Source organism: Oncorhynchus tshawytscha, linkage group LG03 (genome assembly GCF_018296145.1).
Source record: "Oncorhynchus tshawytscha isolate Ot180627B linkage group LG03, Otsh_v2.0, whole genome shotgun sequence".
Lineage (NCBI taxonomy): Eukaryota > Metazoa > Chordata > Actinopteri > Salmoniformes > Salmonidae > Oncorhynchus > Oncorhynchus tshawytscha.
Genome location: NC_056431.1, coordinates 62,642,037 through 62,658,488, shown reverse-complemented (window position 1 = coordinate 62,658,488; position 16,452 = coordinate 62,642,037). Strand labels below are relative to the sequence as shown.

General features: G+C 47.8%; 1 protein-coding gene across 4 annotated transcripts in view; it reads right to left on the bottom strand.

The window, feature by feature from the left end:
- Positions 1-7,101: 7,101 nt before the first annotated feature.
- Positions 7,102-16,452, bottom strand: part of LOC112241070 (B-cell CLL/lymphoma 9 protein) — a 33,702-nt gene continuing 24,351 nt past the window's right edge. For all 4 annotated transcript variants that reach the window (XM_024409246.2, XM_024409251.2, XM_024409259.2 and 1 more), the window contains 7 exons: positions 15,854-16,200; positions 15,303-15,410; positions 15,039-15,222; positions 14,512-14,611; positions 12,198-14,355; positions 9,228-9,509; positions 7,102-9,025 (listed from right to left, as the gene is read on the bottom strand). In XM_024409246.2, coding sequence (XP_024265014.1) covers positions 7,950-9,025; positions 9,228-9,509; positions 12,198-14,355; positions 14,512-14,611; positions 15,039-15,222; positions 15,303-15,410; positions 15,854-16,200 — 4,255 coding nt within the window. In that variant the 3' untranslated portion in view covers positions 7,102-7,949. The remainder of the gene's footprint in view (positions 9,026-9,227; positions 9,510-12,197; positions 14,356-14,511; positions 14,612-15,038; positions 15,223-15,302; positions 15,411-15,853; positions 16,201-16,452) is intronic.

Here is a 16,452-nt window from a genome sequence, read left to right as displayed (position 1 = left end):
TAGTTTCTTCCATCTTAGCCAAATTTCCTCATCTGTTTTGGTGCTTCCCTTTTGCACTACACTTTTCCGTGTGCTAACTTTTACTATACCACAGGTCAATATAGTCTTCCAGTCTAACTGTCTATCTATGACAATAGCGGTAGGTGGATTGTGTCCATGAAAGATTGCATGAAAGAACAGTGAAGACATGAGACACACAGCTCAAAAATCTCCCCTATTAATAACGTAGACTAGCCTACAACTCCACAATGCAATGAATATATGCGTTTATTGTTTTCAAGTGAGTACAAAATTCAACTCTAGGCTGCAGTGAAAATGTAATTTCAATAACGGTGCAAAATCCCTGTGATTTGAATGTTTCTTTACATTTGGATAAGTTGTGAGTCTACTCTGGACAGTATATAGCGTCTAGAAAGGCACAGTAGCAGGCCAGTCTGGCTGTATTTATGCTTCTGGTACTGAGATGTGCTGTCTATTGCAGATCATCAAGTCAGCCTGAAATAACGTGGCCACATATGCCCCCTGCAGGCAGAGTTATTCAGCAAAGCTTAAAGACGCAATATTTAACTTTTTGGGCGCCTTAACCAAATTCGCATAGAAATGTGAGTTATAGATCTGTCATTCTCATTGAAAGCGAGTCTATGAAGCAGTAGATCTGTTCTATGTGTTCTAAATTTTGTTTTTGCATCTTTTACTTCCGGATTTGTTCACCAGCTTGAACCAGCTGAAAACACAATATTTTTGGTTATGGAAAATATATTTCACAGCGGTTTAGATTGTACAATGATTATCTACACTATACTTGCTTGTTTTGTCACAAAAACTGAAATTTGAAATAGAATTTTTGCAACCAGGCAATGGCAGAGCGATTTCAACAGCTTTAACGGCCGCTCTGCCTCCTCTCCAATCCGAGCAGCTATTCATCGCGCACCTAGAACCTAGAACCTAAATATTTATCGTGTAACTTTTAAAATGTATTACATTTTATATGTGGCCAAACAGTCACAATGTTTTAATCTGATTAGGCTACTTCAAAAGTCTCCTGTAGGTATGTGCAAGTTTGTCCAAAATCTAATTCCAGCATCCTCAAAACACTTGACACTAACCAGGTTCCCATTCAACCTTTTTATGAACGTTTATGTCAGATGAAAAATGACAGGCCTGATGGAAACAGCATTTGTGTCTGTAAACTTTCCAAATGTTGACGAAACAAAATACTCAAGACAAAGTGAAATCTTTTTGTGATGGTAAAATTCATTATGCGAGAATTGGCAGTAGAAATGCCTTTATGCACACATTTTGTTATAATTACCATCATATCAAAGTAAAATTGTAGTCACGCGATGACATGTTGTGTAGTCCTGCCACTACGACCTGGGAAAGCATGTGGTTTATTAGGCTACAGATGAAATAAATTATGATGAACTTCGCAGGGTGGTGAAAATGCAGGGTGATGAGCTTGATGCTCTTTTTCAATAAATATTGAGGGTCTTGATGTTTTGATCGATGCTTGGCTGCAGTTTGACAAATACAAATAATATTGCTCTTTTGTCCATAATAATCTCATGTAGTCTATACTCGCACTCTATCTGTGAGCCGTTGGCTAGAGCACAAGTGCCATGACCAGAGTGGGTACATTCGCTATACAGTGCATTCAGAAAGTATTCAGACCCCTTGGCTTTTTCCACATTTTGTTACGCTAGAGCCTTAATCTAAAGCTGATTAAATAGTTGTTTTCCCTCATCAATCTACACACAATACCCATAATGACAAAACAAAAACAGGTTCTTAGAAATGTTTGCACATTTATGAAAAGGAAAAAAGGAAAATATCACATTTAAATAAGTATTCAGACCCTTTACTCAGTACTTTGTTGAGTCACCTTTGGCAGCAATTACAGACTCAAGTCTTCTTGGATATGAAGCTACAAGCTTGGCACACCTGTATTTGGGGAGTTTATCCCATTCTTCTCTGCAGATCCTCTCAAGCTCTGTCAGGTTGGATGGGGAGCATTGCTGCACAACTATTTTCAGGTCTCTCCAGAGATGTTAGATCGGGTTCAAGTCTGGGCCCTGGCTGGGCCACTCAAAGACATTTAAAGACTTGTTTCGAAGCCACTCCTGCGTTTTCTTGGCTATATGCTTAGGGTCGTTGTCCTCTTTGCCTCAATCCTGACTAGTCTCCCAGTCCATGCCGCCGAAAATCTTCCCCACAGCATGATGCTGCCACCACCATGTCCTTCAGACGTGACGCTTGGCATTCAGGCCAAAGTGCTCAATCTTGGTTTCATCAGAACAGAGAATCTTGTTTCTCATGGTCAGAGTACTTTAGGTTGCCTTTGGCAAACTCCAAGCGGGCTGTCATGTGCCTTTTACTGAGGAGTGGCTTCCGTCTGGCCACTCTACCATAAAGGCCTAATTAGTGGAGTGCTGCAGAGATGGTTGTCCTTCTGGAAGGTTCTCCCATCTCCTCAGAGGAACTCTGGAGCTCTGTCAGAGTGACCATCGGGTTCTTGATCACCTCCCTGACCAAGGCTCTCCTCCCCCGATTGCTCAGTTTGGCTTGGCGGCCAGCTCTAGGAAGAGTTTTGGTGGTTCCAAACTTCTTCCATTTAAGAATGATGGAGACCACTGTGTTCTTGGGGACCTTCAATGCTGCAGAAATGTTTTTGGGCACCCTTCTCCAGATCTGTGCCTCGACACAATCCCATTTCGGAGTTCTACAGACAATTCCTTCAACCTCATGGCTTGGTTTTTGCTCTGACATTCACTGTCAACTGTGGGACCTTACATAGACAGGTGTGTCGTGTGCCTTTTCAAATCATGTCCAATTAATTGAATTTACCCCAGACTCCATCAAGTTGTAGAAACCTCTCAAGGATGATGAATGGAAATAGGATGCACCTGAGCTCAATTTTGAGTCTCATAGCAAAGGGTCTGAATATTTATGTAAATATGGTATTTATTTTTTTATTTTTTTAAATACATGCAAACATATCAAACTAATGCTTCTACATCTGCATTGCTTGCTGTTTGGGGTTTTAGGCTGGGTTTCTGCATAGCACTTTGTGACATCAGCTGATGTAAAAAGGGCTTTATAAATACATTTGATTGATTGATTGATATCTAAAAACCTGTTTTTACTTCGTCATCATGGGGTATTGTAGAATGATGAGTACATTTCTTTATGTACTCCATTTTAGAAAACGTCTGTAGCGTAACAAAATGTGTTAAAAGTCAATGGGTCTGAATACTTTCCAAATGCACAGTATACTGTAACACCATTTTTAGGGGGGGACAAAACAATCAGTAGAGTTGAAAAGGCAATGGAAACCCATTTAAATCGGTGCATGGGAATGTAACAGGTGCATGGGAATGTAACAGGTACATGGGAATGTAACCAGTGCATGGGAATGTAACCGGTGCATCGGAATGTAACCGGTGCATGGGAATGTAACCGGTGCATGGGAATGTAACCGGTGCATGGGAATGTAACCGGTGCATGGGAATGTAACAGGTGCATGGGAATGTAACCGGTGCATGGGAATGTAACAGGTGCATGGGAATGTAACAGGTGCATGGGAATGTAACCGGTGCATGGGAATGTAACCGGTGCATGGGAATGTAACCGGTGCATGGGAATGTAACAGGTGCATGGGAATGTAACAGGTGCATGGGAATGTAACAGGACAAGTATTTTATGTGTAATACGTCATCACGCACAGCTTTTTATCCAAAACAAGTCAATTTGATGGAAATAGATCTCTGGAGGGAAAATACACATTGTTTTTATGCGGATATTAGAATATTTGCATGAAAATCTGTCTGGAAATTGGTGGAAGCCTAGCTAATAACGAGGTTTACATCCAACCTTATATGTAAGTAAAGTACATGTCATTACATTTTTTTATCTGACATCATTGGAAAACACACAGTTTACTAGGCTACAGATGAAATACAATGCATTCGGACTTTTTCCACATTGTATTTTGTTACAGCCTTATTCTAAAATGGATTAAATAAATGTTTTGTCATCATCAATCTACACACAGTAACCCATAATGACAAAGTGAAAACAGGTTTTTAGAACATAAGAATTCAGACCCATGCACTGTCAACAAAAAAGAAAAAAGAAATACCTTATTTACATAAGTATTCAGTCCCTTTGCTATGAGACTCGAAATACAGCTCAGGTGCATCCTGTTTCCATTGATCATCCTTGAGATGTTTCTACATGTTAATTGGAGTCCACATGTGGCAAATTCAATTCATTGGACATATTGGAAAGGCACACACCTGTCTATATAAGGTCCCACAGTTGACAGTGCATGTCAGAGAAAGAACCAAGCCATGAGGTTGAAGGAATTGTCCGTAGAGCTCCGATACAGGACTGTGTCGAGGCACAGATCTGGGGAAGGGTGCCCCAAAATTTCTGCTGCATTGAAGGTCCCTAAGAACACAGTAGCCAGAGACATGAAGACTCTGGCAGTGTGCTAGGCCAGTGTCACTTTGATTATGTCTGCTCGTCATGGTTCACCAGCAGCCACAAACATCTAAAGAATAAGCTACAGACCAGCGAAAACAAGCTTGGAACAATTGGACTCCCCTCTCATGCTCATCTGGAAGTTAAGCCTTTTTTTGTTTGTCTATATCTCTGGAATCTGTCTGTATGTATCTATGTAATTGTATATCTATTTATGTCAGAAAATAGGGACCACAATGGAAGTCCCCAACTTCATTGTGCAATCCAGGACATTTAAAAAAAAAATGTTCTGATGGATTTTATTTTCTTCTGACAAATAAAACCAATAAATCAATCCAAACTGTACATCTGTCTTTTGATGAATGGAAAGCGACATATGTTACAAAACACCAAAAAGTTTAATTTAATTCTGAGATTGTCAAGCCAAGCCCTCGATACTGGGTAGGGCTACAAGGTAGAGAGGAATGCATTTTCTGTCCCCTACCTTTCTCTTTTCTCTCTCTCCCTCTTGTACACACAAACACACACACACACTCACTCACGCTCTCTCTGTTTCTACATTTCTCAAGGGCATAAAAACAAACAGGCATGTTTGTTTAACATTTCTGGGTGCCCTTTTATTTTTATTGTCTGGATAGTCCATCTGTACATGGTCATACTATCAACAAACTATCTGTTGATAAGCAACTGCTTGCTAAGGTTACTGTTAGGCTTAGGGTTCAGTTTAGGGCTAGGATAAGGGTTAAGGTTAGGGCTAAGGTCAGGGCTAGGAGATACAGCAGTTAGTTGAAATGTTACTGATGTAGATAGTCTGTTGCAGTCTGTAGATAGTCTGTAGCACATACACAGACGGACCACCCAAATAAAGTTTTACCAATTTCTGTCCATGGCTGATAAGTGTTTGGTTCAGGTACTGTGTAAACAATGATGAAGGGGAATGAGATGACTTCTGCCCATTTGTCCTGCTCCTCTACCTCTGGTCCCTCACCCCTTACGGGGTAGGGAGAGGACCACCTTCCCTATGGTGAATATGAATGTAGGATCCTTTTTGTGTGTGTAAGGGACTGTGCATGCATGCGTGTGTGTGTGTGTGTGTGTGCATCATTACTGCTCTTTCCCCCGCTGTAGCTCGAGCGGGGGCTTCACATTTTGTCAGGCTCAATGGAGTGGAGCAACGATTAATTGCTGAATTGCATTCTGGATCTGTTCTGTTTGCCACCATTTTACAGTTGTTCCTTTTCACACTGTTCATTAAGATGATATCTCACCCTCAGCCCCTGATGAATAAAAGGCTTACAGAAAGGCAAGGTCAGTGTTTATTACTAGAAGCCAGTCACTTAGACCTATCCAACAAAACAAGCCTTGTTGTAGGCAAGCTAGCAGTGTACATTGTGGCTTCATTTTAGTTACATTTTCCAATGCTTTGTCACTGTTTGTCTATCCCCGTTGGATACCAAGACCTAAGCCATTATGTGCTGTAGGTCTACAACGGTTTCTGATCTCACATCCATTTGGAGTGAAAAGCCCTCCCTTGTTTTGGTTTCATATCCCTGCATGCCAGTGAAAGGTCACTCTCTGAATACAGGAGATGGGAGGAAAATGAAAAACAAATACAGACATCCCTTTGGGGGAGAGATTTCCATTAGTAATGGAAACACATGGAAATGTGATTTTGTCTGATCATATGAAGGTGCTTGTTGTCATGAGGATGTGCACAAGGGGCTTCTTTGCACTTCAACTAGAGCCATGCAACTCAAAGCACATGTGTAGATCCAAGGGGACCTATTTAAACAGGTATATACACCGAGTATACCAAATATTAGGAACAACTTCCTAATGGACTCTACAAGGTGTCTAAAGCATTCCACAGGGACCCATTGTGGGAAGCTTGTGGAAGGCTACCCGAAACATTTCACCCAAGTTAAACAATTTAAAGGCAACGCTACCAAATACTAATTGAGTGTTTGTAAACTTCTGACCCACTGGGAATGTGATGAAAGAAACAAAATCTGAAATTAATAATTCTCTGCTATTATTCTGACATTTCACATTCTTGAAATAAAGTGGTGATCCTAACTGACCTAAAACAGGGAATTTTTCCTTGGATTAAATGCCAGGAATTGTGTAAAATGGAGTTTACATTTATTGGCTACGGTGTATGTAAACTTCCGACTTCAACTGTGATATATATATATATATCTATATACACACAAATGAATGTGATAGGAGGCTCTGACTTACCAATTTATAGTACAATGTATACACATTTTAGTTTGTAAGTGTCATTTGGTGGTTAGAAGCATGGCCAGGAAGAACTCTGGTTGGCGTCTGGCTTTCTTGATACATATTGAATCGAGCCAGTGTATCGCCGAAGATCAGCACTATAGAGTGCTTGAAATTTGAAAGCAATTTCCTATTGAGCCGACATATACCAGAAAAGAGTAGAGCCCTAGCTCACCTGTTATGTCTGGTCCCACTCAGTTAATCTTCTATCAGATTAATGCTGTGGGAATGAAATCCCAGAGTCAACAGAAGACCCAACAGCAACAGGAATCAGAAATGGCACAAACTGTCTGGTAAAAGAGTTGAAATGGGAGAAAGAAGACACTACAGTTTGTCAATGTTTGTGCTTTTTTAATAATACCATTATCTCTATGAGGTCATAGTTTGGTTTGTTATACAATGGATTTAAACGAAATTAAAAGACAAAAATGAAAATATCCCACCAATGGTAAACAGTACTGTTCTTTAGAGTGGCATCCCTCCCCCAATGAAAAGGTGGGTAAGAGAGCTTAGAGGTCACTGATAGAATTCCTATACATACTTACAACACAAAACACACACCGTCACAGGCTCGTACCCACACACACACACACACACACACACACACACACACACACACACACACACACAGGACAGAAATAGTCAAAACGATGGAGCTAGAGAAGATATAATTCCATTAATCTTCACAAAATACGATTTTATTTCACAAAGTCTTTTTATTCCATGTGTAAGTTCCTTATCCTTTGCTGGGAAAATCCGTTGTTGATTCTGTTTACTGATTTGAAAAAGTTGATTTACAGCTAGCTAGCGGTACAGTCCTCCAAGGTGGGTTATCTCATTCCTCTTCAACACTCAAACCTTATAGTCAGAGATTTAACACACAAAAAACACTTGAGGAACAGTTTAATTGTGACATTGAAGCACAACAATCCCATACATTCAGACATTTCTGAAGAGACCAAATTAAATGCTTGTGGCAAAAGACAAGTACTGGGCTACGTAGACCCCACAAGCCATTAACGGCATCACTCCTCTCCGATACTCTGCCAGAGTACCAATCTCTGTCTGTCATTCCTTACTTTCTATGTTTTAATCCATCTCTCTCTTTTCTGCAGTGACACATTCCATCCAATTCTGTATATGAGCTCACAACATTCGAGGTCCATGGTTCTATGAGTTGTGTGTTAGAACATTCCAGGCCCTGGGCTGAACCCCATGTCCATGTCCATGCCACGTGGCCTCATCTGCCCCCCCATCATCATCATCGTCGTCTGCTGGGGGGGGACGCCCATGCCTTGCAGAGACATCATCATGTTGGGCGACCCCCCAGGCCCAGGGTGGTTGTAGAGTACCCCCCTCTCCTTTCCCTGCATCATGCCCGCTGGACCCCCCTGTGACATCATCCGGTGCTGAGGTCCCATCATACCCTGACCCATGAACCCTGGGGGCCCATGTGCCCTCATAGGATTATGGGAAGGGTTTCCCATGGGCATATCCTGGGGGCCCATAGTGCCTCCCGGCCCCCCGGGCATCCCCCCCAGCCCCTGCATGGGCATGCCCATCCTTGGGGGGCCCTCCCCCATCATCCCCTGCATCATTCCCTGCATGTGTGGAGGTTTCCCCCCTGGGCCGGGGCCATCTCCTCCTCCCCTAGGGAAGTAGGACAGCGTCTGGCTGGGCTTTTCTGATGGGATGATCCTGGACAGGTCAAACTCTGGCATACCGGACGCTCCAGTTCGCATCACCTCATGCAGGTCTACATCACTGAACTCTCCGTGCATGTTGAACTGTGGTCCTCCAGGGTTGTTGGGCCTACCTCCATCGCCTCCACCTCCAGGAGGCATGTTCCCCATCCGACCCCCCATAGGACCCCCTTCTCCCTGGAAGCCCATGGGGTGTCCTGGGAAGCCCTGGGGCACAGGGCCATTGTGGGGGGAGTAGGCGCCCTGCTGGGAGGGGGACTGGGGGAGGGGGTAGCCCTGCCCTCGGTGGGGGTAGCCCATGCGCCCCTGGGGCATCATCTGGGGGTTACCCATGCCTTGGTCCTGGGGGTTGGGATGCATCATCATGCCATGAGGCATCATGCCCGGGCCAGGGCCCATGTTGGGGGGGTTTGGGGAGGGCATCTGCTGGGGCATGCCGTGGGAGAGAGGCTGTGAACCCACAGGGGTCATACCCAGGGGACTGAGGACAGGCATGGGGCCAGAGGAGCCGGGGCCCATCATACGAGGAGGACCTTGGTGGTGGTTCATTCCCATACCTACAGAGGACCACAGAGAGAGAGAGGGACATTAGTGCACAGACAGCATGTTATAATTTAATTCCTCTTCAATCATGTCAGGTAAACCATAAAGTCAAAGCTCTAAGAAAAAGTGTTACAGAAAATATACATAAAATCTCAAAATACTTATTTATTTGAATGCGGTATAACATGACATCTAAGCATGTCTCCGTCCACTCACCGTTGTTGTTCATGGAGGGCAGGTTCGGGGAGCGCGCAGGGGGCGAGTCGTCATCTGAGCTCGCCACGGTCTTGATGGCGTCATGATAGAGGGGGGTGGAGCTGGGCATGGCGAATTTGGACATGCGTGACATCATGATGGAGAGGGGGTTCTGGGATAGCGTAGGTTCGGGGGGTAGGGAGTAAGGGCTGCCGGTCGGGGCGCTGCCTGGACCCCCCTGGAGGGGCATGGAGCCAGACTGGGCTCCTGACGAGGGGGGGGCCGAGAGGGGGCCATTACCACCTGTGGAGAGGTGAGAGATATGAAAGTAAACTCTTTAAGTAGCAAAAAATACCCTGGTTGTCCCTTCTTTTAAGTAACCAGGGTACATGTGTCAAACACATTTCAGATTGACATACAATACATGTCAATTGTAAATAATGACTTTAATGAATTTAGATAGTGAAGTTACATTGCCACAAGGGGGAGCAATTTACCTGAAATGGGAAAATGTTTTCTGATTAGGGAAAATGTGTTTACATGGATGAGAATGATGCTTTCAATTGACTTATTGACTTATAAATGATTTGATTTGAAGCTGATGGAGACAAATTCTAGCCTGTACTCCCAGATATACAACAGAGGTCTGTTTAGACTGCCTGGACAACAGACAGAGTTCTGCAGGAGGAGGGATGTTACAAAACAGCCCTCTATTCAAGACATGATGTCATCTTCACCCAATCATGCATCTCCATCAGGTAGTAAGTCTTTTTTTTAACTCTCAAAATGAATATTATCTCTGTCTTGAACTCAACATTAGTAATGTTGTTTATCAAAGCAGGAAAGAGAAAGTTGTGAGAGCGAGAATAGAGCAGTGGAGGGAGAAAGGAGAGCGAGAAGAGAGCAGTGGAGGGAGAAAGAAGAGAAAGGAGAGCGAGAAGAGAGCAGTGGAGGGAGAAAGAAGAGAAAGGAGAGCGAGAAGAGGGCAGTGGAGGGAGAAAGAAGAGAAAGGAGAGCGAGAAAGAGGGAGAAGAAAGGAGAGCGAGAAGAGAGCAGTGGAGGGAGAAAGAAGAGAAAGGAGAGCGAGAAGAGAGCAGTGGAGGGAGAAAGAAGAGAAAGGAGAGCGAGAAGAGAGCAGTGGAGGGAGAAAGAGGAGAAAGGAGAGCGAGAAGAGAGCAGTGGAGGGAGAAAGAGGAGAAAGGAGAGCGAGAAGAGAGCAGTGGAGGGAGAAAGAAGAGAAAGGAGAGCGAGAAGAGGGCAGTGGAGGGAGAAAGAAGAGAAAGGAGAGCGAGAAGAGAGCAGTGGAGGGAGAAAGAGGAGAAAGGAGAGCGAGAAGAGAGCAGTGGAGGGAGAAAGAGGAGAAAGGAGAGCGAGAAGAGAGCAGTGGAGGGAGAAAGAAGAGAAAGGAGAGCGAGAAGAGGGCGGTGGAGGGAGAAAGAAGAGAAAGGAGAGCGAGAAGAGAGCAGTGGAGGGAGAAAGAAGAGAAAGGAGAGCGAGAAGAGAGCAGTGGAGGGAGAAAGAGGAGAAAGGAGAGCGAGAAGAGAGCAGTGGAGGGAGAAAGAAGAGAAAGGAGAGCGAGAAGAGAGCAGTGGAGGGAGAAAGAAGAGAAAGGAGAGCGAGAAGAGGGCAGTGGAGGGAGAAAGAAGAGAAAGGAGAGCGAAAGAGAGCAGTGAAGGGAGAAAGAAGAGAAAGGAGAGCGAGAAGAGGGCAGTGGAGGGAGAAAGAAGAAAAGGAGAGCGAGAAGAGAGCAGTGGAGGGAGAAAGAAGAGAAAGAAGAGAGCAGTGGAGGGAGAAAGAAGAGAAAGGAGAGCGAGAAGAGAGCAGTGGAGGGAGAAAGAAGAGAAAGGAGAGCGAGAAGAGGGCAGTGGAGGGAGAAAGAAGAGAAAGGAGAGCGAGAAGAGGGCAGTGGAGGGAGAAAGAAGAGAAAGGAGAGCGAGAAGAGGGCAGTGGAGGGAGAAAGAAGAGAAAGGAGAGCGAGAAGAGGGCAGTGGAGGGAGAAAGAAGAGAAAGGAGAGCGAGGAGAGCGGTGGAGGGAGAAAGAAGAGAAAGGAGAGCGAAGAGGGCGGTGGAGGGAGAAAGAAGAGAAAGGAGAGCGAGAAGAGAGCAGTGGAGGGAGAAAGAAGAGCGAGAAGAAGAGGGCAGTGGAGGGAGAAAGAAGAGAAAGGAGAGCGAGAAGAGAGCAGTGGAGGGAGAAAGAAGAGAAAGGAGAGCGAGAAGAGGGCAGTGGAGGGAGAAAGAAGAGAAAGGAGAGCGAGAAGAGGGCGGTGGGGGAGAAAGAAGAGAAAGGAGAGCGAGAAGAGAGCAGTGGAGGGAGAAAGAAGAGAAAGGAGAGCGAGAAGAGGGCAGTGGAGGGAGAAAGAAGAGAAAGGAGAGCGAGAAGAGAGCAGTGGAGGGAGAAAGAAGAGAAAGGAGAGCGAGAAGAGAGCAGTGGAGGGAGAAAGAAGAGAAAGGAGAGCGAGAAGAGGGCGGTGGAGGGAGAAAGAAGAGAAAGGAGAGCGAGAAGAGGGCAGTGGAGGGAGAAAGAAGAGAAAGGAGAGCGAGAAGAGGGCAGTGGAGGGAGAAAGAAGAGAAAGGAGAGCGAGAAGAGGGCAGTGGAGGGAGAAAGAAGAGAAAGGAGAGCGAGAAGAGAGCAGTGGAGGGAGAAAGAAGAGAAAGGAGAGCGAGAAGAGAGCAGTGGAGGGAGAAAGAAGAGAAAGGAGAGCGAGAAGAGAGCAGTGGAGGGAGAAAGAAGAGCGAGAAGAGAGCAGTGGAGGGAGAAAGAAGAGAAAGGAGAGCGAGAAGAGAGCAGTGGAGGGAGAAAGAAGAGAAAGGAGAGCGAGAAGAGAGCAGTAGAGGGAGAAAGAAGAGAAAGGAGAGCGAGAAGAGAGCAGTGGAGGGAGAAAGAAGAGAAAGGAGAGCGAGAAGAGAGCAGTAGAGGGAGAAAGAAGAGAAAGGAGAGCGAGAAGAGAGCAGTGGAGGGAGAAAGAAGAGAAATCCAGAAAAGTACTGTACCTTGCTCCATATTTCCCATCATGTTAGGTGAGGTCATACTGAGGGGGGTTTTACCCCCTTGCTGCTGAGGGATTCCTGGGCTGGGCATGGGGGGTTTTGGGGAAGAGGCCCACCCTGGAGAAGGGTTGGGGAGGGACGGGGACCTCATATTTACAGGGGAGGCACCAGCAGACCCCATCATAGAGTGAGGTGACTTCATGGGAGCAGAGTTGGCAGTGTTAGGGGGGCCATTGGGTCCCGGAGGGCCGGAGAGCATACCAGCCAGCTGGGAGGGGGTCTGGGGGGACTTGAGGTTCCCAGAGGGAGAGCCCATCATGGGGGACTGCACCTGCCTCAAAGGAGGGGACTTGAGGGGGTTAATACTGGGTGAGCTGCCCCCTCCTGGCTGGATGATCAGCTCTGCAGGCTTACGTCCCCTCTGGCCCTGGGGTGGTCCGGCGGAGGGCGGGTGGTGGTTGAGGCGGCCATTGCCCCCCGTAGGGGTGGTCCTGTGCTCCGGGCCAGCATAGACCTGCTCTCCATGAGGGCCCCTCATACTGCCAGGACCACCAGGGAAGGGCCGTGCGGGTCCCATGGGGAAGTCCCCTGGCTGGGGCTGGTCTGTGAAGTGCATCTGCCTTCCCTGGGGCCCCATGTTGTCCATTGGATGCCCTCTCATTCTCATCATCTCGTCTGGGCTCATGTTCATAGGCCCCTCTCGTAGCTGGGGGTTCCCATGGGGGCCCATGCCAAACTCAGGGCCCATGTCACGGCTCCCCATCACAACCAGTCTGGAAGAGGGGCTCATGGGACCCTCGCCGGGCATCCTGGGAAACATCATCCCGCCCCCATTGCCCGGCTCCATGCCACCCCTTTGGTGTCCCATCATCCTCTGCATCTCCATCATCATCTGTGGAGGAAGGCCCGGTCCCTTGTCGCCCCCCATGCCCTGGTGAAACATGGCCTCCTGGACTGACTGGGGGTTGGGGAAGCGCTCTCCCCGCACCCCTGGACCTCCGAACATACCCCCTGGCCCTCCTGGGAACCCCCGGCCGTCCCCCATCCTCGGAGGCATGTCTTCAGGCCAGCCCATCCCGGGCCTGGGGGGTCCCTCCATGTCAGGGTTCATCATGCCCTGGGGGAACCCAGGCATCCTCTGCATGTGAGGAGGCATCCCTCTCGGGCCCATGGCCATGCGATCGTGATAGTGCTCTGGTGGCCCTCCTGGCCCCCACACCTCTCCGGGTCCCATCTGGTAGGGTGGTGGGGGCCCTCGCATCATGCCACGCGGCCCGTGGGGGTGCATCATCATGTCGGGAGGAAGTGGGCGGTGATGCATTTCCTGTTTCCTCTTCTTCTCCTCGTAGAACTCCTGCTGCAGCTTCAGCCAGGCCACCTGCTCCGGGGTCATGTGATCTCCATCCCCACACCCTCCAGGACCCATCATGTGGCCCAGCTCATCTGGGAAAGGGGGCATGTCTCTGGGGTGACCATGTGGGGGGCCAAATGGGGTTCCCTGGGGTCGGGACCCTCCCGAACCCCCTGGTGGACCTAGGCTCTGGGATTGGGCCATCATGGCCTGGAGAGGGCCCTGCTCCGGCCTCCTGGGCCCCCCATCGGGCATGCCGTCGTGGGACTGGGGGAGTCCCCCAATAGGACCGGGTGGCGGTGGGGCATCGCGGTCATCTGGGAAGAGCATGCGCTGGATGTCTCGCAGGGTCTGGAGGGAGCGCTGGCGGTGCTCTAGCTGTTCCTGGGACAGGCCCTCTGTGTTAGCCTCCATGTTGAGAAGTTCCTGGGCCAGTTGCTGCTGTTGCTGCTGGGGGGTCAGACCAGGCTGACCCATCCCTATGGGCCCCAGCCCTCCTCCTTCACCAGGCTGAGGGGGGTTCAGAGGAGGCATGCCCTGCTCAGGCTGGGGCTGGCACCCAGGGGTCTGGTCACCTGGACCCATGGTATTACCAGGGCTGCTGCCATGGAGGTTCTTGGGGTCCATGTCTGCTGAGGAGGCCCCATCCTGGGTGAGTGAACCAGGCTTTACCCCCTGGGGAGGGGGCTGGGGTGGCGCTTGATCAGTCGGGCCAGGTTTAGACCCTGTCTGGTGGTTCTTGTCTGAGGAATGAGATGAGGACTGCTGGGAGGGCTTGGAGTCTCCTCGGAGGGGTCTTGCCTGATCGTTCTAAAACAGAGGAAGGAAAAAGCGATAAAGGCAGCAGGATAAGAAATGAGGTTTGAGTAAATAAGGGTTTGTAAATAAAGTATTTATCAAAGCTGACTGTATGCCAAGTTACATGTCTAGTCATCACATCATGGCAGTGTGTGCGTGTGTTATTACCAGGGGTGGGAGGGGGATCTTGTCCTTGCTGTTGGAGATGTTTCTCATGTGGAAGTTGATGATGTTTTCTGAGTGGCCTGTTAGAACAGCATCAGCAGCCCTGAGGAACAGAGACCAGACAGTCACATTTGTGTCTGTGTCTGTGGCAGCAGAATGAGGGCAGTGTTAGCAGAGGGCATGAAGGAAATGCCGAGGTCGACAGACTAAACAAACAGTTTCACACACATCTTCCACTTTCATCTCCCTCTCCGTTCATAGGACTGTGTAAATCGGAGACAACTGAAACAAGAACACACTTTCAGGCAAGCACACTGAAAACAAGGCATAACTGCAGGCTTTCACATGTTAGGAGGAGAGCCAGATTTCTGGACTTGATAACTCCACTCCTTTCTCAGGTGTGTGTGGTCTATCCAAACCAAGCTCAGAATAACACGTCACACACTGCAACTACAATTACTACAGCTCAATCACTAACACATCATGGGCAATTAGGACCAATAACATGGTTTCCCTGCGATCTCCCTTACTTGTTGGCCATCTCTGTAGTGAAGACGTAAACCACTTTAGACCCAGCCTTCTGACCACCCGACTCCGACGCTGCGCCCTGGCCTCCTAGTGCATTGTGGGAGGGTGTGGAGGAGCGGCTGAGTCCGGCGTTGGGGGGAGGATGGGAGTTGGAGTCCTGGGGCTTCACATCACTGGAGTTACAGTCTGGGGAGGGACAGAGGATCGTATTACTATAGTTTACAGTAACAGGTCGAAATGGGGATGACGGAAGGACAGACACTCACTGAAGAATCCTTTGTCGTCCTCATCACTCTCTCCTCCAGAACACCAGTCAGCTCCACTGTAGGGCTGCCTCCTCTCAGCCACACACATCCTCTTCACCCTGTTACTGTCTGTACACACACACACACACACACAGTCAGTGTGTAACCGTGTGCCGCACTTATACAGTTACAGCTGAGCTCTCTATCAATAATACACAAACACACTCCCTCCCCCTCCTTTATCAGAGCGCAGTCCTGTCCACCAGACTCCCAGGAGGAGAGGAGAGAGAGCAGCATATCAAGTCAGTGTGTGACCATAATGACACGCTTTCAGGGGCCTGCTGATGTTTCTACAGCCACAACACCACATGTTCACACAGACAACATGGACACGTAACATGCCCACGAACTTCAGCAGCTATTGTGTCAGAGGCAAGATGTAAGCACTTTAGTTTCATGGAAATGGAAGTTTAGAAAGTGTAAGGTAGGTTAGGATTTGTAAAAAAAAAAGTACACTACTTAATACCTCTTGACATATTTGACCACTATTTAGAGTGCAGTGTACTACTCACCCTTGTCGTCACTGGTGGGCGTGGCTATGCCTGTCTGCTGCTCGTTGTAGGACTCCACTGAGGTGCTCCTCTCCCTCTTCACCTTGACCTTTGTCCCCTGTCCCCCAGAGTTCAGGCCCTGGCCATTCTTCAGACCCCCCATACCTCCTGGACCCACCCCTGACATGCCGCCCTGCTGGGAGCCCTTACCACCCACTGTCTTGGGGTCGCATGGCGAGGCCTGCGATTGGCTGCCGGCGCTTCCTGGTTTGCTCTGATTGGGAAGTTTGGAGTCCATCTGGGCGGCGCCACCGGAGGGGGACATGACTGGAGGGGAGCGCACCATTCCCTCTGGCTTGGGTTTAGGACTGAGAGAGGGAAGAAGTGCTTATCAATGGTGTGTGTGTGTGTGTGTGTACATATTTAACTATACTTGTGGTGACCAGAAGTCCCCAGAAGAATAGTAAACAAAAAATTTACCGCCTGGGGACATTTTGTTAGTAACGACAAGGTCAAATGCTATTTCTAGGGGGGGTTAAGGTTAGAATTAGGTTTAGGAGCTAGGGTTGGTTTTCAGGTTAAAGTTAGGGTAAGGGGTTAGGGAAAATAGGATTTTGAAT